General features: G+C 48.9%; 3 protein-coding genes across 26 annotated transcripts; 1 reads left to right on the forward strand and 2 right to left on the reverse strand.

Annotated features, from left to right (window-relative positions):
- Nucleotides 1-4,159: 4,159 nt before the first annotated feature.
- Nucleotides 4,160-15,999, reverse strand: Ppox (protoporphyrinogen oxidase). Of its 13 annotated transcripts, none has more exons than XM_047549166.1 (14): nucleotides 15,800-15,998; nucleotides 15,037-15,050; nucleotides 14,849-14,939; nucleotides 14,560-14,694; nucleotides 14,304-14,434; nucleotides 13,987-14,119; nucleotides 13,611-13,755; nucleotides 13,320-13,510; nucleotides 12,541-12,601; nucleotides 12,246-12,364; nucleotides 12,062-12,172; nucleotides 11,813-11,962; nucleotides 11,638-11,680; nucleotides 11,356-11,556 (listed from the first exon to the last, which is right to left on the reverse strand). In XM_047549166.1, the coding sequence occupies exons 3-14, from the start codon at nucleotides 14,933-14,935 to the stop codon at nucleotides 11,414-11,416; spliced, it is 1,449 nt and encodes a 482-aa protein (XP_047405122.1). In that variant the 5' UTR covers nucleotides 14,936-14,939; nucleotides 15,037-15,050; nucleotides 15,800-15,998; the 3' UTR covers nucleotides 11,356-11,413. The 13 variants fall into 13 exon arrangements, with proteins under 13 accessions (XP_047405149.1, XP_047405122.1, XP_047405061.1 ...); XM_047549105.1 differs by having other exon boundaries at nucleotides 15,037-15,586; XM_047549142.1 differs by having other exon boundaries at nucleotides 14,849-14,942; nucleotides 15,037-15,586.
- On the forward strand, nucleotides 5,607-11,290 carry B4galt3 (beta-1,4-galactosyltransferase 3). Of its 5 annotated transcripts, none has more exons than XM_047549226.1 (8): nucleotides 5,607-5,700; nucleotides 6,485-6,663; nucleotides 7,022-7,319; nucleotides 7,850-8,085; nucleotides 8,663-8,853; nucleotides 8,984-9,106; nucleotides 10,257-10,361; nucleotides 10,495-11,290. In XM_047549226.1, the coding sequence occupies exons 3-8, from the start codon at nucleotides 7,058-7,060 to the stop codon at nucleotides 10,763-10,765; spliced, it is 1,188 nt and encodes a 395-aa protein (XP_047405182.1). In that variant the 5' UTR covers nucleotides 5,607-5,700; nucleotides 6,485-6,663; nucleotides 7,022-7,057; the 3' UTR covers nucleotides 10,766-11,290. The 5 variants fall into 5 exon arrangements, with proteins under 5 accessions (XP_047405182.1, XP_047405201.1, XP_047405209.1 ...); XM_047549245.1 differs by having other exon boundaries at nucleotides 7,045-7,319; XM_047549253.1 differs by having other exon boundaries at nucleotides 5,628-5,700; nucleotides 6,589-6,663.
- Nucleotides 16,000-16,138: 139 nt separating the features above from the next.
- On the reverse strand, nucleotides 16,139-22,155 carry Usp21 (ubiquitin specific peptidase 21). 8 transcript variants are annotated; one of them, XM_047549073.1, is made up of 13 exons: nucleotides 21,978-22,155; nucleotides 20,816-21,175; nucleotides 19,681-19,785; nucleotides 19,448-19,568; nucleotides 19,116-19,227; nucleotides 18,770-18,925; nucleotides 18,197-18,261; nucleotides 17,813-17,955; nucleotides 17,584-17,670; nucleotides 17,229-17,307; nucleotides 16,899-17,006; nucleotides 16,699-16,813; nucleotides 16,139-16,501 (listed from the first exon to the last, which is right to left on the reverse strand). In XM_047549073.1, exons 2-13 carry the CDS (start codon nucleotides 21,152-21,154, stop codon nucleotides 16,411-16,413), a joined length of 1,521 nt encoding a protein of 506 aa, XP_047405029.1. In that variant the 5' UTR covers nucleotides 21,155-21,175; nucleotides 21,978-22,155; the 3' UTR covers nucleotides 16,139-16,410. The 8 variants fall into 8 exon arrangements, with proteins under 8 accessions (XP_047405029.1, XP_047404984.1, XP_047405038.1 ...); XM_047549028.1 differs by having other exon boundaries at nucleotides 20,555-21,175; XM_047549082.1 differs by having other exon boundaries at nucleotides 19,726-19,785; nucleotides 21,978-22,154.
- Between the last annotated feature and the right edge of the window lie 594 nt (nucleotides 22,156-22,749).

A 22,749-nucleotide genomic window follows, 5' to 3' on the forward strand; every position in this document is an offset into this window, starting at 1 on the left:
CAGCATGCTCTTGATAATTGTTAGAAATACCGAGATGCCACAAAAAATCAAAACACATGCTTGAAAGTGGATGGGCAAGTCAAACTTTATTTCTGCCAGAAGAGGATGCTACTGGAACACGGCTAGCTAGCGTTACCTGGGTGGGTAGTCTGCCTGCTTATATTCCTAATACAGCACTGCCCTTTGCCCTGATTGGAGGAGCTCAGGGGTATGATCTATGTGATTGGCTAATTTTTAGGTTAGGGTGGCAAAGGGAAGAGCTACAATTAAAATGGCTACAATTGGATCCAATTAAGGCTATATTCTAAAAATGGACCACCAGGACTTTCTATTTCTCACATAATGTAGATATAAAGGAGCATTATAGGGTTGAAAAATATTTAAAAATTGGCCTGAAAATGACTCTGAAAAGAAAAATATATTGATTGACTTAATTTTTCATTGAGAACTGACTGCTCATCACATTTGTTTCTTCAATAAATAAACCATTCGATTGTAAACTGTTGTGATCATGCTCTCACAGGATTTGGAAAAAACAGAATTTTGGAGTCAAACTAAACTCAAACCCTGCTACTTATGTGTCCTGATGTAATTTTTTTTTTTTAATTTTCTGTTGTTGATGGACCTTCATTTTTTTTATTTATATGTGGTGCCGAGAATCAAACCCAGTGCCTCACACATGCTAGACAAACCTTGCTTTCCTTATCTGTACAATGGATATGCTACTATCTGCCTTGTGGAGAGGTTGTCATAATGTAACAATGTAAATGGTTGGCAAAGTCTTTGACTTCTAGTAAGTGATCAGTACATGCTGATTCATTCTCATTCTCTCTCTCTCTCTCTCTCTCTCTCTCTCTCTCTCTCTCTCTGTGTGTGTGTGTGTGTGTGTGTGTGTGTGTGTGTGTTGGGGATTGAACCCAGGCCTTGTGCATGCAAGGCAAGCACTCTACCAACTGAGCTATATCCCAAGTGCATCTCTCCTTTTGTCTCTCCTACCTTCCAATCACTGCATTAAAATGAGAAAATAATCATACAAACTGTCTACATCAGATCTAACATGGGCTTTTTGTAGAATTTGTGCCAAAAGTTCTGGGCTACATTCAGGGGACATTAAAAAGAACGACATGGTCCCCATCCTCAGAGAGTTCATAAAACAAGCCATACATGACTAAAATCCCAGTAACTTGGGAGACTGAGGCAGGGGAATCCCAAGTTTGAGGCCAGCCTTGGCAACTTAGTGAGACTCTGTCTTGAAATAAAAATTTAAAAACAGGGCTAGGAATGTAGCTCAGCTGTAGAGTGCTCCCGGGTTCAATCCTCAGTACCATAAACAAATAATCTGTGGCTGAGACAGTCAAGTAGGGCAAAAGTTCTAGACCTGTATGATAGGTGCTGTGATAGAGGAGGGGCACCTACCACAGAATAGAATCACAGTAGTGTTCCTGGAAGCCATTTCTGCCTCTTTTTCCAGAATAAGCTGTAAGGTTGCAAGGAACCCCATGGAGTCCCATAGGATGAAGGATGGGAGAAAGAATTTCTGTTTGCTAGATCAGTTCAGGAGCCTTTCTGCTATGTAAAAGCAAGTGAAATAAAGGGAGCAGACCTGAAGTTGGAAGATAAAATCTGTGGAACTGAGTGAGATTGGAAGAGGTATTTTTGAGAAGTTACAATCCAGGTGAAAAATGTTGAATAAGAGAGAGGATTTAAAAGTCATTAGACTAGCCAGGTGTGGTGGCACATGCCTGTAATCCCAGGATTGTGAGTACAAAGCTAGTCTCAGCAATGTGTGTAGTCATTTGACTACACATCGAAATATGCTCCCACCCTCCCCCTCCCCCTGCCTATAATGTTTGAGAAAGGAAGTAAAGATTTAAATAACTTTAGTAGTTTTATTTATTTATTTTGGTGCCAGGGATTAAATCCAGGGGTGCTCTACTACTGAGCTATGTCCTGAACCATTTATTTATTTATTTATTTATTTTTATTTTTTTGGTACCAGGGATTGAACCCAGGGGTACTTAACCATTGAGTCACATTGCCAGTCCTTTTTCATATTTTATTTAGAGACAGAGTCTTGCTGAGTTGCTTAGGGCCTAGCTAAATTGCTGAGGCTGGCTTTAACTCATAATCCTCCTGCCTCAGCCTCCTGAGCAACTGGGATTATAGGCATGTGCCACTGCGCCTGGCTCTGAACCCTTTATTTTTTATTTTGAGACTAAATTGTCTTCACTAAATTGTTCGGGCTGGCTTTGAACTTGCCATCCTTCTCTCTCAGCCTCCCAGTCACTCAGATTACAAGTATGTGCCACCACACCCAAAATAACTTGATTACTACACTGTGTTTCTTCTGTGTTACGTGTTATGACTGGACCACTAGGGGGCTAAGGGTTTAATCGAAATATGGACAGGATGTTGTGGTGGAAACCAACATATTCCAACCTGAGTTTTCAGAAATGTAGCAGTTATAGATGATGACTAAGTTCAGGGTGTGGCCAGGGTGAAGGTTTTTGAAAACAGACACAGAGGGGGATAGAAAGTACAAGAAAAAAAAAAAACATCAAGGTGGGGCAGAGGCTCAGAGAATCACACTTCAGTAATCTGTGTAAGTCTGTCCTTCCTGCCACAGTTTGAGTCCCTTTAAAAAAGTCAGGGCTTTTACACGGCTCCTATTTTGTGCTCAAATTTCAGATGTATTTAATATCTGCCACTGGCTGGCACTTTTCCATGGTTATTATAACAAAACCTCTTAAGACAGAGTTTATTTTACAAATGAAACCTAGAAAGGATATTGCTCAGTTATACCGCCAATGGGTTTTAAAGCTGGTGTTGCATTCAAATCCAGCATTATATCATTTTTACCCTCTGTAGTCATCTCAAACTCATTAAGTACAGATTTCTCATCTTCACCCTTTCTCCAAATATGCCCCCCCTAAGTTTTGTTCATTAAATGGTAGCACAGGGCTGGGAATGTAGCTCAGTGGTAGAGTACTTGCCCAGCATGCACAGATCCCTGGGTTTGCTCCCTAGCACAAACAAAACCCCTCACCATTATCTACCCTTTAGTTCAAATTAAAAATTAAGGAGTCATCTTGGAGTCCTCTAACTTCAAGACTTGGCATATCCAGTCACTGAGTCCAGTTTTGTTTGCCTCTAAAAGTTCTCAGGGTAATTTGATCCAACCCGAATTATTTTTTTTGGGGGGTGCAGGGGTGGGTGGATGGTTCTGGGGATTGAATTCATGGCTTTGCACATCAAAATCTATCATTGAGTTACATCCTCAGCCCCAAACTCTTTTAAATTCTAGCTTTATTTTTCTTTTCTTTTTTCATCTTGCTGGTGGTTGTATACATATTGAGTCCTGGTACAGGCAGTTTCCCCAGCTGACCAGATCCCAGGTGATTCAGGTGGTCTTCAGTGTGACCATTGCTTTTGGATTCTCTGGTACTTCTGGTATGACTCAGATGCTATGCTGGCTCATTTTATATATCCAGATCCTTCCCGCTGGACAGAGGAAGAATTAGGTATCCCTCCTAATGATGAAGACTGAAAGTATAATCTCAACTCTTTACAAGTGAGAATTTCAGGAAATTACAAGCTTCATATTGTACATTAAAAGCTGTAGCCAGGAGCTGGGGTTGTGGCTCAGTGGTAGAGTGCTTGCTTGGCATGTGTGAGGCCCTGGGTTCGATTCTCAGCACCGCGCGTATAAATACATAAATAAAGGTCCACTAACAACTAAAAATATATTAAAAAAAAAAGTTGTAGCCAGGTGCAGTGGTGCACATTTATAATCCGAGTGCATTGGAATGTTGAAGCAAGTTCAAAGTCAGCCTCAGCAACCTAGTGAGGCCCCCTCTCAAAAATAAAATGGTTGGGGATGTAGCTCAGTTGTTAAGTGCCCCTGGGTTTGTTCGATCGTTGGTTTAAAAAAAAAAAAGTTGTAAATTAATAAATTAAAGTGATTTGGCCAAGGGGGGGGGCAGTGTTCAGATGTAGGGCACTCCTGAGTTCAACTCCCCACTCACTACTGGGAAAAAAAAAGAGTTGACCTTCATATTGTTGAAGAAAAATTATTCTGACACTTGCTAGAACAGAACAGAAGACTATTTAGGGCTATAGGAGAGGTAAAAAAGACTATCCCAATAAGGGAGCAAAGGAGGGGAAGAGAGACAGATGTATCAGGCTGAAATCCTAATACAGCAAGGACAAGTGGGGATTTATTGGCAAAATGTGAGGCTCAGTGGATGGAAACAAAATAACATCAAGGATAGGGGAATTCTAGATAAGCTGACAAGATTTTTGCAAAAGGTAGTTGAGGGTGATCAGATATCCAGAATAGGGAGGACTCTCTTATCTGTCTTGACAGGATTCCTGCTAAAACTGGCTAGGCAGATCCAAGAGGCACCCAAGAACAAGGCCTCCTTTAAAAACACGGCTCAGAGGAAATGTCTAAAGTTTGGTTAAGGAGACAGTCTTTCGATTCCCATATAAAAATGAGTGTACTGTTTAAATCACAAAAGAACTGGCACATGTTCTAATTGGTTCAAGAGAAAATCCAGAGAACAGACACATTTTCAAGTTAGAAATACAAAAATGAATAAAAAAATGGGGGCAAAAATCGCTTTTTCCCCACAAGTGAAGAGTAGGAGATTAATAGAATCTCTGCCAGACAAGATGGAATTTGCACGCAGGTCAGGCTCCTATACTAAATTGTATAATTAATGTCCACGAAAACAGAATCATATAAAATAGGATATACACAAGATCTTCAGGTTTCCCACTAGCCATCACTATATCTGGAAAGCCTTTCCGGAATCGCCACCTGTGAATGAGTTGTCATTTCTGGGTTATCTTATTTATCACACTATACTGTGTATATCCCTTCCTCCACGTCACATACACACAAGACACCATCAGCTTTTTGAGGCTGGCACTGAGTAATTCAAATCCCTTAACATTTCCTCAGAGTGGACATTTGCTTCTAAGAAACACTATGCAAGGGGCTAGTGGAAACCACAAAGGTAAACATATTGCATTATCATTGTAGCGCCCATTTTATTATAATACCTATGGAAACACTTTTTCCTCCACACTATGTTTCATTGTTTTATTCACTGCTTCTATTTCAAGGCCTGCAGATACCGCCAGGACACAAAATGCGCTACAGTAGTCCGCAACACCGTAGCCTGATCGAGAAACAATTTTGATACTAAGTGGCCCTACGCCGCATGCGGGGTCATTGACACACTGGGAGAAGTGCTCAGGCTACCCGCGGGTGATAGTGAGATCGTCGAGTGCATCAGGTCACTGCACCAAAAACAGTCCCTCCGGCCTCTAGGACAGTCCCTTTTGGTCCTATAGAAAATGAAGGGGTTGAACAGCTGTCTTTACAAATCTGAGAGATGAGAAATGGACTCCCGATACCAGACTGTGAGTTGAGAGCCTCTGCTCACTCCGCGAGGTGTAGGACCCTTCAGTTCTCTTTGCCCGCACAGCAAACCAGCCCTGCCTCCCCCGATGCCCTACAGCAGAGGCCTCCAAGCTACGCGGTGCTGGAAGTCTGCGTTTCAACCGGCGGCTCCACCCCAAGGCCCCGCCTGGTGACGCGAGGCCCCGCCCCGCAGCGCCCGCTTCCAAGATGGCGGCAGCGATGCCCGCCCAGCTGTCTGGGTGGCGGTGACGAGGTAGACAGAAGACCAGGTATGTGGGCTAGGGACCGTTGAGACAGAGGCCTCTGAGAAAGGTTCGGTCGGAAGGGAGGGAGAGGTTTTGGGTTAGGGCTGGAAACAAGCTTGAGCGGGGACAAGGTTCCAGAGGGAAGTGTGGACGGGGGCCGGGTGGGCTCATTTTGCACGGTAGGGCAAAAGCAAGAGGAGCTTGGGATGGGGTGGGCGTGCTCCGAAAAGACTGGGTTTTAACCCCAGGCAGAAAGCCGACCACGCCCCTCCAGGTGAGCCCGCCTAGGTACTCCCGACAGTCTCTGCCTCAGCCCTCCCTCTCTCCCGACTTCAGCAGTAACACTTCTCCCCAGCCCTAAAGGCGGAAAAGGTAGAGAACGCCACCCCCACCATACTCCCCGCCGCTCTCCGGGGCTGTTTGCTTGCAGCTCCCAGGTGGTCATTCCCCTACACCTGAGGAGCTAGCTCCCTGGCTTGTGAAAACGAAGGAACCTATTTCCTACCTCGCCCCGAGTTCTCCCGAGGCTATACCACGGTCCTGTCACGACTGTCTCGCCTCTTAAACGGGTTTTTGGCGTGGGGAAAACAATGTCTCCATTAATTTCCCCGTCCCCACTCCCCAAACAAGTCCGTCCTGTTGTGGTGGGGTAGCGGGTGAAGTGCCACCCTGACAGTATCACACTAATTCACAGTAGCCTGAGAGAAAGGCCAGTGATCTGGCCATCTGCTGCTACTCCCCTTTCCAACCACTTTTCCTCACTTCCCCTGATGGAAAACTTGCTTTACCCTGATCTCTGCCCATGCAGGTGGCTGGCTATTCTTGACTACTTCTGTTCCAGTTGGTCCCAAATTTGCCTTTGGAGTGCTAGATGGAGCCTTTCTCTGTCCTCTGTGACATTTCCAATTTTAGATAATGCCTCACATCTCTGCCCCCCTGGGACCCCCTGGAGCCCCCATGATCTGGAAGAAGACAGCTTGAATCTAGGTGAGTCTCTGTTCCTCTCTAAAATTGGAAGGGTTCTCTAGAGACTCTTCTGAAATGGACATGGGACTGGAATGATGTAATAATATTCTTGGAGGTGGGGTCTGAAAGTAGATGGTAGGAGTGGTTTGAGGGGAGGTGGACCAGAGTGAAACTTGGGCTGGAAGTGACAGGTGGTGGGGGCTGTTGGTGGTTACATTCTATGTCTTTTCCTTGTGTGACCAAACATCTGTGTGGTCCTTCCTATAACTTTGTTCTCTGCTTGTTTTTCTTTTTTTTTTTTTTTTTTCCTGGCATCACTTTCATTCCTCTTTACTCAATGATCTCCCTGCTGGCTTGCTCTTTTCTGGCCTACTCCCAGAACTCCCCTTTCTCCCTCCCCAGACCTCACCTCAGGATGTTGCGGAGGCTGCTGGAGCGGCCCTGCACGCTGGCCCTGCTTGTGGGTTCCCAGCTGGCCGTTATGATGTACTTGTCACTAGGGGGCTTCCGAAGCCTTAGTGCCCTATTTGGCCGGGACCAGGGGCCTACATTTGACTATTCTCACCCTCGAGATGTCTACAGTAACCTCAGTCATCTGCCTGGGGCTCCTGTAGCTCCAGGAGGTCCTTCAGCTCCTCAAGGCCTACCCTACTGTCCTGAACGATCTCCTCTCTTAGGTGAGTGCAAAGGGAAGGAGGAGGTGAAGGAAAGGACAGTGTGTGGGGGCAGGGAGCCTTGGGTAGGTATTGAGTGGGACTTAAAACAGATTACTCTAAAGGTGGGCTGAGATTGAGATAGAGTATACTCTAAATTCAGAGTTTAGACCGGGTTCTTGGATTGGGCCACAGGCTCACTGCCTTCCCATTTATGGGCTCTTCCTACATCAGGCTAGATGTAGATGGGCCCTTGTTTAATTAGTTGGTTGGAAGTCCTGTTCTCTTCCTTCCCCAACTATAACTTCAAACCCTGTGGGGCAGGAGAAAGTTATAGAACCCAACAATAAGAAGGTAGGCTAGGTAAATACCTTCCAGGCTTTGTAGAGTTGTCTGATGAGAGGAAATCCAAAGCTTGTGAGATTTCTGAGTGAGCCCTGGGGAGTACTGAGCCCAGAATCAGACTGCCAAGGCCAGAGGTATTCCCAGGCCCTGATGCTTATTCTTTTCTCCCTGCACCTCCAATCCCTAAATGTGACATTCCCTCCCAACAGTGGGTCCCGTGTTGGTGTCCTTTAGCCCAGTGCCATCACTAGCAGAGATTGTGGAACGGAATCCTAGGGTAGAGCCTGGGGGTAGGTATCGCCCAGCAGGGTGTGAGCCCCGCTCCCGGACAGCCATCATCGTGCCGCATCGTGCCCGGGAGCATCACCTACGCCTGCTGCTTTACCACCTGCACCCCTTCCTGCAGCGCCAGCAGCTTGCTTATGGCATCTATGTCATCCACCAGGTATCTCCAATCTCTATGCTACTCTTTCTTTCAAGTAAGGAAGGCTCAAGTAATTCCACTCCACTCTCACCTAGAATAATTTTAAAAGGACAGACTGCAGTGTGGAGAAGCACCTGACCTTTCTGTTCTAAACTTAGTCCCATACTTCTTTTTCTTTTAGGGTACTCCCACTGTCCTCTGTCCTCCTATGATTTTTCCTTTGTTGAGTGGCTTGTGCAAATTTGAAATTGGGCAGATCTGAGCTAAAATTCTAGTTCTGCCACTTGTTATGTGGGTGACCTTGAGCAAGATACTTAACCCCCTAAAATGAGGCAAAGACAATAGATTACACTAATATACCATCTGTTCCACCTTGTTGTTGGTTGTCAGGATGAAATGCTAAACAGCAGCACCTAAATGTCAGGCACATACTAAATGCAAGAAAAAATTGTTGAACTGACTAAATGAAAAAGATAGTTTGTTTTCCCCTTCATTCACCTTGCCCAGTATCCCACTTAGATTTCCCTTTTTTTGCTCAAGCCCACTCTTCTTCATGCTATCTATAGACATAGACTGGTTCCTGTCCATTATCTTCTAGGCTGGAAATGGAACATTTAACAGGGCAAAATTGCTGAATGTTGGAGTGCGGGAGGCACTGCGTGATGAAGAGTGGGACTGCCTGTTCTTGCATGATGTGGACCTCTTGCCAGAAAATGACCACAATCTCTATGTGTGTGACCCCCGGGGACCCCGCCATGTTGCTGTTGCCATGAACAAGTTTGGATACAGGTAAAGGGCATGGAAGGATGCTAGGAAGCAGGAAATCCAACCATCCAGAGGAAAGAGGGCAACTAAGGGAACTGGGGTAGAGATGTCTTTCCAGAAGACCTGTGGAATGCAAGGATCTTTTTCTCCCTAGCCTCCCGTACCCCCAGTACTTCGGAGGAGTCTCAGCGCTCACTCCTGACCAGTACCTGAAGATGAATGGCTTCCCTAACGAATACTGGGGCTGGGGTGGTGAGGATGACGACATAGCTACCAGGTCAGAATTCTGTACCACTTCCCTCCTCACCCCTATCCCATAAGACCACCCCTGACCATAGCCTTTCAATAGTAACCTTTAGCTCCCTGGTCCTACACTGAATCTATTCCTTTCCCTTTGTCTTTTCAGTCTACTGACAGCAGGCTTTGCATACTGCTGCCCATTCTATCATCTTTCAGTTTTCTAGATCTGGTTATATACCTGAAAGAGGAGGAAAGATCATCAGGAAATATTATCATGGGATTCTGGAGCTATAAACAGGCCTAGAGACAGTTTGGTCTTACCTTTTTTTTTTTTTTTTGGTATCAGGGATTGAACCCAGAGGTGCTTAACCACTAAGCCCCAACCTTTAAAAAAAAAAAATTGGAGACAAGAGTCTCACTGAGTTACTTAGAGCTTTGAACTTGTGATCCTCCTGCCTCAGCCTCCTACGTTGCTGGGATTACAGGCACAGTGTCTGGCTGGGATCACATCTTTATATGAATTCTTATATCCTCTGTGTATGTGTAAAGCACCCAACAAATTCTAAATGTCTGTTATTCTTTTAGCTCCTTCACAGGCCATCTTCACCCTTTGCTTCTGTGTCAGAACTAGAATTTATTTAAGATCCTGATTACCTGGTTCTGCTTTTTTTAAAAAATCATGCAGCAGAGGGTGAGGAGTTGAGGGTAGCTCAGCTACTATTCTAAATAAGAATTGCATATGTGCTTAGCTTGTGCAAGGCCCAAGGTTCTATCCGTGACACTAAAAAAAAAAAAAAAAAAAGTTTGGGGTCTGCAATTCCCAGTCATGTCCTTTCACAAAATGACCTTTCTCTTTGCCCCTCCCAGATTGTAAAAGCAGCTCCTGGTAGCTACTTAGGAAACAAAGGTAGGAGGGCAGACCTACCTACCTTTGCCAATTATTTAAAGGCCCCAGGATGCATGGGGCCCTGAGGATTTGGACATTCAGCCGTTACATTCTCCTCAACTCTTTCCTTCTTGCTGTTTGATTTTCTCCTACCTTCTCATACTTATGCATTTTTTAAAAACCTGACTAGTAATAATTATTCCTTGTGTATAGAAACATGCAGTCCCTTCCTTTTCTTGTTCACCTGTCAGCACCTTTTTTTCATTCTGGATCCTCCAAGATTCCCTCACTTTCCCCATAGGGTACGCCTGGCTGGGATGAAGATCTCTCGGCCCCCCACATCTGTGGGACACTATAAGATGGTAAAGCACCGAGGAGATAAGGGCAATGAAGAAAATCCCCACAGGTAGGAAGGGGAAACTGCCTGGTAATTGTACTGAATTCTCAAGGTTACATACCCCTAGCCAGGAAACTCCCAAACGTCCCTAGATTCCTGGCTGTTCTTTTCTGGGTCTTAGTATCCAACCTCTAACCCTTAGATTTGACCTCCTGGTCCGTACTCAGAACTCCTGGACTCAAGATGGGATGAACTCTCTGACATACCGATTGCTGGCTCGAGAACTGGGTCCTCTCTATACCAACGTCACAGCAGACATTGGGACTGACCCTCGGGGTCCCCGGGCTCCTGGTCCCCGTTATCCACCCGGTTCTTCCCAGGCCTTCCGTCAAGAGATGCTGCAGCGCCGGCCCCCTGCTAGGCCTGGCCCTCTGCCTACTGCCAACCACACAGCCCGCCATAGTCCACACTGATTCCTCCTTGCCCACCTTAATCATGAAACTGAATCAGAAGGGTTGTATTCTCCCTACCCTCAGCTCCTCACTGCTCTTAGAGGGATGTTGGGGGGATTGAACTCTAGTGCTATGTTGGGGGGCAGGGGCCTCTCCTCACTGCTAGAATGGAGCTGGGCTCCTCTAGACCTGGAGGTCCCTCTTTCTAGGGGACCGGCCAGGACTTATGACTGTGAATCCTTGATGTCATAATTTTATGTGACAACTCCTGGGAGTCCCCTGCCCCTGGGGTAGGAGCAGGGCTGGACCCCAAGTCCCTTCCTCTTCCATGGAGATTACTCTCTTCCAAGAGTGATCTGGCTTCTCCTGGGACCTCTGTGAATATTTATTCTATTTATGGTTCCCAGGAAGCTGTTTGGTGAAGGAAGCCCCTCCCTGGGCACTTTCTGCCAGTGCTGGAGTAGCTCCCTTTTCTGGTCCTGGCTCAGGGGGCTGGGATTTTGATATATTTTCTAATAAAGGACTTTGTCTCGCTTCTGCTCCTGCTTTCTGCATCCCAGGCACACTTTACCTCTCCTTGAACCCCCCTACCCTCATGACCATAGATGCCAGAGTAGCCAGACCATGCTAAGCTCCAGTGACTTTTATTTTCATGGTAGGAGCTGAGGATCACCTGTAAGATTCTGGGCCCAGGACACTGATTGCCGCCTGGCGCCCACTCTCTATACAGTCATTGACAGCGACCCCCTCATAGGAGGCTCCAGCCAGAGTCAAGGGCAACTTTTGAGCAGCCAGGAATTTCATAGCTGACTCTGGAAGGAAAGGATGAAAGGAATTTTGTGGCTACAGGTCTGATTTCTTCAGCCCTCAGCCCAACTGCTTTCCAAACTTACCCAGTTTTTGCCAGTGGCCTAGTGTATACTGAGGGATGCAGTTCTGGGAAGAGGGGAGAGGATACAGTACAAAGTTTATTACTGATTTTCCAGGCCTTGGTTAACATACAGTGACAAATATACCTTGTATTCAAGGCCTCCAAAAGGGAACTGATATGAGTTTACCCCAGCTCACCTTGTGTAGATGGACCAAGCAGTGACTCGGTGGCTCCTTCAGTCCTAATTGTGTGGCAACTGCTTCCTGTGCCTGCTGCTGGAACAGCTTCTGAGATAAGACACAGTCACTAGCCTCCAGCATCTGTAACCAGGAACCTCCCAACATCACCTGTGGAGGGAATATAGCACTGACCAGCTTGGCCTTGCCTACAATGGGGCACAGAGGAGCCCTTTGGAAAACCCGCTATACAACATGTCCTGCTCTCACAGTCACTCTGAGGCCAGGGGGGTTCCCATCCTGCTCAGGGAAAGCAACTGAGTCATACACGATTCCCAGGACACCTGGATCTTCTGAGGATGGTACCAAATGTCCAAATCCCTGGAGGGGGAGAAAAATCAGGAAGGAAAGTCTCCACCTGAGGCTATACCTTTCCTTCCCCTCCATATCATACCTGGACAGGCAGGCGAGCTCCTCTGTACTGCAGGTTCACCACAGCCACAGACACAGCAGTGATGGTACTAAGGACTTGAGCCATTGGGGCCGCCTCTGAAGGGAGCAGCTTGCTGAGTGCTGAAGGAGAACAGGCCTGATTCAGGAGGCATTCATACTACAATTTTGTCAGCTCTCTTTGAGATTGGACTGCATAGGGATGTTCAGCTTAGGGGCATGATATGATCCTGCTCGCTCAGGAAGAAACAATTATTGCTTCATGCTGGTTGGGGAAAGGGAGGAGGCTACCCTATTACCTGAAGCTGGAATGGCACTAATAATGTGGTCAGCCTCCAGACTGCTATCCCCCAGAGACACCTGAGAAGATGAAAACATTTGAGAATGAGCAATAATGGGTGAACTGAGATTTCTCCTGCACTGCTCTCAGTTTCCCAGGATGAAGACACTGAATGACTATATCATCTGCATAAAACTCACCTTAGGAAGTGGGCCAGAGGCCAGTGTGGCTGCTCTGGAGTGTTCAGTGAAGCTGGGTTGTTTCTTCCTCATCTTTGACTCTCTGACCACTTCCTACTTTTTGGGGGCAGTGCTAGAGATTGAACCCAGGGAGTCAACCATGCTAGGCAAGTGCTCTAGCACTGAGTTACATCCTCCTCCTCTGACTACTTATAACTACAACTTCCATCTACAGACTTGCATCAAAGGGATCTGACAGGAAGGTCCACAAATAAGACCCCTAGGAACCTGGGGTAGCCCATGAATAAATGATTTCATTTTTTATTTTTGCAATTCTGGGAATTGATTCTAGGGGTGCTCTGCCACTGAGCTACATCCCCAAACCTTTTTATTTTGAGACAGGGTCTCACTAAGTTGCTCAGGCTGGCTTTGAACTTGTGATCCTCCTGCCTGAGGCTCCTATGTTGCTGAGATTACAGGTGTGTGCTATCAGACCTGGCTCTGAATAACTTCTAAGGCAAGGAAACAATGAGTAATTCCAATTCTACCAAACTTGGCCTGGTTGAGCCACTTATAGAAACATTGACAGGAGTTCATTACACCCCAGAAAGTTACCTACCTTCCAGTGCCCTTCTGCTTGGAGAGTGAGCCCAGAGACTGGCTGGCCTCTGAGAACACTGACCCCATTACTAGTCAGGTAGGTGTCAAGGGTCTGAGGCAACATCTCCATCCCTCCACGGAGTGACCACTGACTCCAGCGCTCAGCCCGGGCTTGGCGAATAAGTGCTGAATCTGGCTGTGGGCTCTGCCCTGCAGAAGCAGCAGCAAAAAAGAATCATCAAACTAGCACCCCTTGCCTAACTGGCAGCCCTTAATATCTTCACCCTTTGAAACAATCCTGCTGCCTCACCTGCCCCCAGCAGCAGCCCCAGTATGATGGAACGATGGGTCTGCTCAGCTTGGAAGAGACTGGGAAAGCAGGACCTGATGCTGAGCTCACGGCTGTTGCCTGCAAACACTCCACGGCAGAGACTGTCCATGGCTAGAGACGCCACCTTAAGGGTGAGACTGAGACTGAGAGGCCAAAGAATAAGATGCACTGAGTAAGTTTCCACTGCCCCTGCTTAATAAGGAATGGCAGTAGGGAAGGGTTTGAGTTTTGAAGATTAGGGGAGACAAGAGGGCATCCCATATGACACAAAAAGAGACCCCAGGAGTAGGTGTGAGTGGGGTATTCTGAAGCCGGTTTAGGACAGGAGAGGTTTGAGGCCTCTGAGCAGTGTCACCTCAGGTCCAAGGCGGCGCTGGGCAAAACTATGCACAGTCTCATCAGGCTCTTTGCTCCGGGGCTTGGTCAACTCCCTCAGCCCAGCCCAAAGCAGAGGTCTGGAGAAGGGGGGTGAAGGACGGAATAGGCCCCTGTGTGGAGGAAGGCATAGTGAAGAGGAAGCACCTTATTTACCTTCCCAGCCCCAGGGGTTCATTTTCATTCATTTGGCCCCTTTCTGCTGGAAGGGCTGACAGACATAGAGATGAAGAAATGGAAGGGCTGTGAGGATGGGGCAAAGTAAAAGGATGTGCAGTAAGGAGGTGATGGTGTTACCTGAGGCCAGAAGGCAGGGGGTGCAGGGCCCCATCTACATACAGGAACCTGTTCTGGGCAGCTGGGTGATTTCCCCGGACAGGCAACACTTCTGAGTCCAAGCCAAGCTCAGAAACCTGCTCTTCACATATCCTCAAAAAGAGGAGAAACTAAAGAAAGGTCTGGCCCACCAAACATACTTCCTCCCCTCAATTCTACCCCCTTAGTAAAAGCCCACCTCTGCAACCTTTTCTTACACATTCCATAAGCCTCTCACCAGGAGCAGAGTGCGGGCTCCCAGGGCTCCGGCTGGCCGAATTCCCCGAGGTCCAAGTTCAAAAATCGCACCATCCGGCCCTCTCACTGAGCGGATCCAGCCTCCCAAACGCTTGCTGCCCTCCACCAAGACCACCTGGCGACAAGAAGGTGCCATTGTAGTACCATCTGAAGCCGCGGGGTGTGGGGGGTGGAAGAAAGCGCATCACACCGGCCAGGATCCACCCAGCTTTTGCTGGAAATGCAAGAGTAATAAATGAGGATATCTCTGGCATGCGTAAGGTACTAACCTTGGGTGGACGTGAGGCTCGGCTCAGATGGTAACAGGCGGCCAAGCCGCTGATGCCTCCGCCCAGCACCACCACGGTCCGGCTCATTGGACTGCTTGGAGAAAGGGGGCGACAATGACAGGCAGATTGGGAGGCACCCTGCGCTCCTGAAGCCCCGCTGGTTCCACGTTCCACCCTTGGCCACTCACTGATCTAGAAGAAACTAAGGCAGAGAGCGAGGATGGGCTGATGGAGAAGTGAGGTCTTCGCCCAGGGGCCAGAGTTCATCCACGAGATAGGGACAAGAGAAAATGAGGTAAGAGAAGGAGGTGGAGGTACGGAGACCTATCTCCGCCGGCGACCCGCAGCGAGAGATAAGGGCCACGCCCACACTATCTGCTCTCGCAGGGTTTGAGTCGGCAGGCTGGATGCCTGAGTTTTGAGGCGCTCGCTTCCCACGCCTCTGGAAACCAACTAGTGCTTGAGGTCTGCTAATCCCGCCCCTAGCCCTTTTTAGGTCTCTCGGACTCTCGGTCCACTTTATTCTGGCGGCACGCGACAGTCTCTTTCCGGCTTCTGGATTGGTGGGTCCTGAAAGACCCCGGATCACAGTCACCAATGAAAACTCTGAACCGGCAGTGACGTTACAGGCGGGGCGACGACATCTGTGAGAGTCGTTTTTGTGGACGGAACTGGATATTGACCCGTTCAGTGCCAAGTTGAAGTGAGCTGTCGTGCCCGGCGCTTTCCTCCCTAGGGCTAAGATGGCGAGAGCTGAATCCGGGAGTTTGCATTCCCAGCTGAAGCTTCCCAGGCCCGGCTAGGGTGAGAACTCTAGAGGGATTGCCCCAGGAGCTTTGGTTGTAGAGAGAATAGATGGGGGCCAGTCCGTGGGGAGGCGGCTCTACAAACAGCTCCTTGATGTTAGCAACAATTCGGGCCTACGGGAGCTAGGGCCGCCCGGCAACATACCTACTGTTTGTCCACAGGGGTTCTTGGGACAAGAACTTCGTCCTCGAGGGGCAGCCCCCATCTTCGGCAAAACCTGTCTTTCCAGTGTCTGCACTACCGTTTCAGGCTTCCCCGCAGCTCCGCCAATCTCAAGATTTGACTGCTGCCTTCTTCCAATACTAAACCCTCCCTGCTTGGGCACGCACGTCCTGGTCCTGCTCCACTCCGACCCCTCCTCCTTGGCCCTGAGGGCGCCCCCACCTGTTCAGATATGGAACTGGGTCCCAGGAATATTTCAACTGTACCCAATTCTGTATTTCCACCCCCAAGCACAAATAAAAATAAGAACACCACTTTTTTCTTAATAAATTTATTCACAAAAAGTAAGATTGCAGAGGGTATGGGGGCTGTACATGGGCAGGGGCCTGGTAAGCTCTGTACACAGGGCTGGGAGACAAGGGAGCCTCCAGGTGGAAGGGTACTTTTTAATAAAAAAAATAATGGGAGCTACAACCCCCCTCCCCCCTCCCCGATTAAAAAGACACAAAAATAGACGTCTCTGAGGTAAATGGGGAGCCTGGGACTTAAGGATGTTGAAAGGATTTCACAGGTGCCAGGGCATAAAGGGGGTGTCACAGGCACCGGGTTGGCTCCTGCATCAGTTGGTAGAACAGCACATAGCCTTCACTGGATGCCACTTGATTTTCGCTTATAGGGGAGACACTAGGAAAAAGGGAGATGGGGAATGGGTTGTAGTCATTCCTGTACATTCTCTCCTTCCCACAAGATTTAACCTCAGAGCATCCAATAAGAGATCAGGAAAGACCCCCACCTCTCCTTTCTCCAGGCTCTCTGCTCTCCTGGGGTTATACAGAAGGGGAGGGTGTCAGGGCTGTAGTGGGAGCAGGGGCTGTTCTCACCGAGAGTCATTGTAGACATGCCAACCAGTCTGGCATCGGCACAGGGCTGTGTAGTGGCCATAGTGGACACTGCCGGAGTGGTTGCAAAGGGCATAAAGCTGGTAAACAGGGCTTCCTGTGGGGTTAGAAACGATACAGTTCTATAACCACAGCTGAGTCCCCCTCCTAAAGCTCCTCAGGACCTTCCCCATCAAACTCACCGGCTTTGTCACTGGCAAAGTCCCCCAGGCTCAGTCGCTGCAGTGGAAAGTCTACACCTACTGAACTTTTCTTGATGGAGCCTCGAGAGGTGGAGAATCGATTCAGATCTAAGCCCTGGTTAAGGAGCATTTGGGAGGTGGAGGGTCTCTATTGGAGAACTGCAGTCTTAAATGCTGTCCTCTCTCTTCCCCCAGAAGAAGGCTGGGTGGCAGGCTTTCCCTAAGGAAAATTCAATTTCCAAATGGCCAGTCTATGTCAGCATAGAGGGTGAGGAAAGAGAATGTATGGGAGGTATCCTAAGCAAAGTAAGAATTTGAGGATTAGGATATGAAGCACGAGGATTCGGGGAAATCTTTGTACTGTCAACTTTTTGGTACTTCGTGTCTTCTGCCGACATCGGTCACACACCTGAATAAATGCCAAACAGTGTTAAGTTAATGTACTCTCTCCTCAGCTGGTTTTCTGACATCCCAAACCATTCAAATTTAGAATGTTCTCATTTCTTCTGTATCCTCTGGCCACACCCCTTTGCCCGCGAAGTACTAGGACTATCTGAGACCCCAACACAAATGCAGACATGTAATGATTACTTCCCATACTAAGGAAACATATGTACCCTTTTCTCCATATGGCGTTCCCCCAATTCTCCCGCCCTTATTATAGCCCTTGTGAACATCCACATACTGGGGCATTCTCCGACTCTAGCTCTTCTTCCTTGGTGAAAAGGCTGAAACAATCCCGCAGAGACACCTTGCCCCCAGCAAATCCCTTCTGGGGGAAAAGGGAAAGTAAGGGTTAGCATGTTCTGCATTTTCTTTTCCTACTCTTCATCAAGCTAGGCTTCAATTATACTCTAGAGACCCACAGGGTTCCCACCCATACTCTGGGGCTGGGTAAGTTTGGGTCATAGAACCTGTGTTCCTTCCACCCCTGGAATCCTCTGGAATCCCACCTTGGGGATGGGCAGGGACAGGTCACAAAAAACCTCGAAGGTCGTGGAGCGATACCCACAGGCCTGGCACTTGAGACAACTTTTCAACTGGCCCACAAACAGGTCTAGACAGAAGCAAAGGGGCAGGAGAAAAAGTCATTGTTGGGTACCTGAGATGCTTGAAATCCTGTCTCTTTATGCCCCTTTGCTTGACCCTCCTTTTCTCACTATCAATACTCCTAACAAACGCTTCACACCATTTCACATCTTCATCATCCAGTTTTGTTCCCACACACCACTTGAAGCATCAATTTTTTCCTCCAAGCCCCAAACTAATTTTCCCTGTTGCTTTGTCCCATTTCATACCCACAATCTTGCTGTCCTCTCGCTCCAGGTAATGCTTCCACATTAGGTTGGCTCGATCATCATCACTATCATAGATCAGAGAAGTAGGGAGCACCCATGAGACAGCAGGAACACAAGGCACCACTAACACCACCAAAATGATACACAGAGCCCTGTACTACATCCACACCCCAACTCCTCCCCTAAATATCTACGTAAAATCAAAGGAGTAAATTTCTGGGGAAATCCAAGGCAAAAGAAAAGAACGGGACATATACCAGGGAAGAACATGCTATCTTCTTCTACCTAGCTTCAAGCCCTTTTTATGTACTTTGTTATAATTATCCTCTCCTCTTTTTTTTTTTTTAATTCTTTTCTTTAGCTTTAGATGGACACAATACCATTATTTTATTTATTCACTTTTTATGTGGTACTGAGAATCGAACCCAGTGCCTCAGACATGCTGGACAAGTGCTCTACTACTGAGCCACAACCCCAACCCTACATCCCTAATCTTAACTACCTCAATTCTGTGAAGGAAGAAACACTGTTGATAAACTACTGGGGAGAGACGGGAGGAGAAGCAACCCTTACCTTAACTCAGGTTCTTCAAGCAGAGTCCCTCCTCGGCGAGGTGGAGAGGGAGTTGGACCATTGGCCAAGATTGGTGGAGCCCGGCGACCTCGTCTGTTGATTTCAAGGTGTAGACGCTCCATGAGGAGTTTCAGGAACTCTTGGGCATCCTGCTGGCTACAGCCAGACAGAGAATATGGGAAACTGACCCCTTCCTTGTCCGCAGACACTATCCCCTGCCTAGACAAGGTTCCTACTTCCTGAATGGAGAACATCTCAAGGCTCAGAACAATGTTGCGGGGGTCACTGCTTGGCACTACCCAAAAGGCATGACCAGAGAGAAATCTATACCCTCCAGCTCTCCCACCTGTATCCAGAGAAGGAGGGAACATATTTCTGGAAGACGGCTCGGAATCGAGTAGGATTCACAGCTTCACAGGAGTCAGGGTGCCAGAGCGCACCAATCACATCTGCAAAGGCTGTTGGGGTACGATTAGAAAAGGGAAACAAAGGTTAATGTCTGGAAGAGGCAGGCAAGAGGACATCTGAAAGGTAGAAAACAAACCCTAGGAAAGTAGGCAGTGGGGAAAAAAGGATACGACTGTCAGACTGATGGGCTGGAGGCCATGAGCACTGGCAGATAGACCTGCAAGAGGTTTGGGGAAAAGGGAACAGAGGAAGCAAGAGTTTTTGCCCTACCTTCAGTAAGCTCTTGTGCTCGGCCCCCTCCAGGCACCTCTTGCCGGAAGTCCCTTCGTAGACAGAAGTCTCTAAGAGGCCGAGTGCTGCTCAAACACTGTAGCACGGCATTCAGGAAGCACTAGGAAGCAGTAGGGACACTGCCATTACCTCTCCCAGAAACTTAGGAGAGCTTTAGTACTCTCCTTCTACATGCCTTCCCCAATTCCCCAGGTTCTCCCCACCCCCAGTACCATTTCACATTTCCTTTTAGAGAGGAGGAACAGAATGGCTCTTACTGTATTTCCTAGATTTCGGAGGCCAACATGACCAGAGCCCAGAAGCAGCGTATGATGAGCCTGAAATGTCAGGGTATAGTCAGACTTTCCCATATAGCCATTTTAATCTTCTAATACCATGGTGCCTGCTGCCTCCCCCCGCCATACATGCCCAAACTCTACCCTCTCCCTCACTGGTCTCCCTACCTCACTGGTCATGAGCAGTAAGCCCATCACAGCTGAGTGCACCACAGACTCAGCCATAGCTGTCCCACCTATTCCCCACTTACTCCTCTGCCCAGCTAGCTGACGTTGCAGCTCCTGGGGCAACTCCCCAAGCACTGGCATGGTTGACCAGCTGCTCCTCACTCCCACCTTGCTACCTCCAAAGCTCCCTCCTGCCCCCGTGGCCCTTTCCTGCACCCTCTCTTTCGGGCACCAACTGCCGTCAGCCTAGCTCACTTAGTTTGGGAAATGGGCAACCACAGTAGCTCAGATGTTCTGAACCCATCCCTCTTCAACTCCAGAGATTAATTAGGCCTAGGCAAAGTCCTAAGAGAGAAAGTGCAGCAAGGGAAAGGAAGAGCCTGGGGACCTAAAGAAGTATTCGAAATAGTTGAGTTCATTCCCTGGGGACCAAAATGGCACACCATACTGGGGACTCACAGACAGTCCAGAAAATGGTTTAAAAGGAGACCAGAAGTAAGGGAGAGGAGAGGATCCACTGCTATAAATAATATGAGAAAGGAACTTAGGAAAAAAAGGGACAGGAAAGTCACATGATGACAAGAAAGCTGGAGGCATAAAGGAATATGAGCTTGGAAGGCCACATGTGTTGGCAATTCCTCACCATCTTGTCATCAGAGTAGAAAGGCTCAGAGGGCCGGGCAGATATCATGTGGAAGGAGCCATGGGAAGTGGGGGGCTCTGTCCGTATGCTGAGCAAGGTGGGGGGTCCAGGAAAGCCCCCAAGACGTCGGAGAGAAGTGCTACGTCTCAAAGTGGGTGGCTCAGGTCGGAGTGCCAAGCGGCTCAGTGCAGCCCCCAGCTCTCCAGTGCCACGGTGCCCTCCCAAGGCAATCCCCATTGGACGTAAGTCCCCACTGCTCACAGACTTGGAACGGGCTAGGTTGGTCCTGGATGGGATGGGCAGAGCCACAGTTGGGGGTGGTGAGCCAGGCAGGGGAACCCCATGATCTGCCCGAAGTGGGCCTCTGGGACGAGGGCCTGAGGTCCGTCCCCGTCCAAGCTCCAGTTTCTTGAGCCGTTCATCAGGGGGACCTGGCCGGGGAGGCAAAGGTCGTAACAAAGGGTTTGGCCCAGGGGCTGGGTTGCGGCGCTCCTTGCTGCGGGCCCGGGGGGCAAATTGTAGCTTAGATCCCACTCGGGGTTGGACATTGACAGGTGGTTCTCGAGTCCTGCCCAGGCGGTGCTCAGAGGCCTGGGGCATTGCGGACACCACAGGCTGGACCTGGGAGGAGAAGAGGTGGTCAGCATTTGAGTTATTGAAGGGGATGAGACCTAGGTTACCATATTAGTTTCCACATGCACTGAAGGCATGAATCAGGTCTATCAGATCAGTCTTGTATTCCCAGAACCTAGCAGTGTTTGCCACGACGAAAATATTTAGTAGCCCTTGAGTAAACAAATGAAGGAAAGAGCAACTCATAACTTTGACCCTTTCAACACCCCCACTCTCTCCCTACAGAAGACAACTCTACTGAAAAGCCTGCGATAAGTCTCCACCTCAGTTGTCTTGATAATCCATAAACTCATAAAAGGAGTCCTATACCTGGCTAGTCAAGTGGGGTGTGCTCTGGGCCTGTGGTTAAATGCAAGTGTGGATGCAAGGATAACAGTATTCCACTCTCAAATTCCTTCCCCTCCGGATTGCAAATGAAGCCGTCTAAAGGGGTGATTTCGACCCATTCCCTCCCCCACCTCCGATCTCCAACATGGTGTTGGGTCTCAGGGGGCAAAAGCTTAGAGACGCAGTATGAACAACTCTTGACCCCTAATCTCTGCTCCTCTCCCACCACAGCAGGGCTCTACCCGGGTCCGCCCCCCTCGAGGGCAAAAGGCCGAGACCGCTGATTGGCTACAGGGTCTGGCCGCGTATTCCCTGCGGTCCAGGAATGCTGTCCCTCCAGCCCAGTTCTCCCAGGCCCCGCAGGGCCCCACGAGCCTCCGCCTTTGTGGAGAACGTCCTCTCTGGGGTCTGGAGAACTCTTCCCTCATCTTCCCCTCCCCCGCCATAATGCCCCGACCCGTACCTGTCCCCCAGCGAGGTGGCAGGGGAGGCCAGCCAGGGCCAGGCTCCAGCTCAGGGTCACCCCCTCCTACCCCCGTGCAGCCCCCCCGCCGGCCGGGCTGCAGCTTTAGCCGCAGCTGTTGCCCAGATCGCTCCCGCCGCAAGGGCCGCCGCCATCTTTGTTGGTCCCGCCCGGCCACCGGCCACCAGCTTCACCGTCTCTCAAGGCGCCTGCGCACCCACACTCTGAATCTTCCCACCCGCCCCCTCGGCGCTTGCGTGAGCCCGCCCCCACGGCTCCACGGGCAGACACCATGGAAACGCTGCCAACTTTAGAACCGCTAGTTCTCAGCCCTGCCCTGAGTGGTTTTTAAATCATTGCTCCAAAGCAAGTTTCGAGATCCAGGCTTCCGTCACCCCGTCCTGTGACCTGAAGGAATGTAGATTTGAAAGTCCGGGAATGGCCACGAGGATTGCAGATCAGGACGGGTGCCAGTGTGACAAGCCGCAGGACTAGGTTCAGACAGCAGACCGCGGAGAAGCATTTAGTACTCCACATATGGATAGGAAGATTCTGGGAGGGCAGGGAATGCCGGACCTGCAAAACCATTCCTCAACCTCCTTGCAGTCTTAAGCAGTAGGGCAAAGCATGGCATGCTGTTAAAGGACAATGCAGATCTCGGCAGCAGGGAGAGCAGTCAGATTTTCTTTCATTCTTCAGCTCCTCACCAGAGAATACTCCACTATCCACTTCCTCCCAGCCTACTATGGCTGCTCAATGTGCCTCTGGTTTT

Source organism: Sciurus carolinensis, chromosome 1, assembly GCF_902686445.1.
Source record: "Sciurus carolinensis chromosome 1, mSciCar1.2, whole genome shotgun sequence".
NCBI lineage: Eukaryota > Metazoa > Chordata > Mammalia > Rodentia > Sciuridae > Sciurus > Sciurus carolinensis.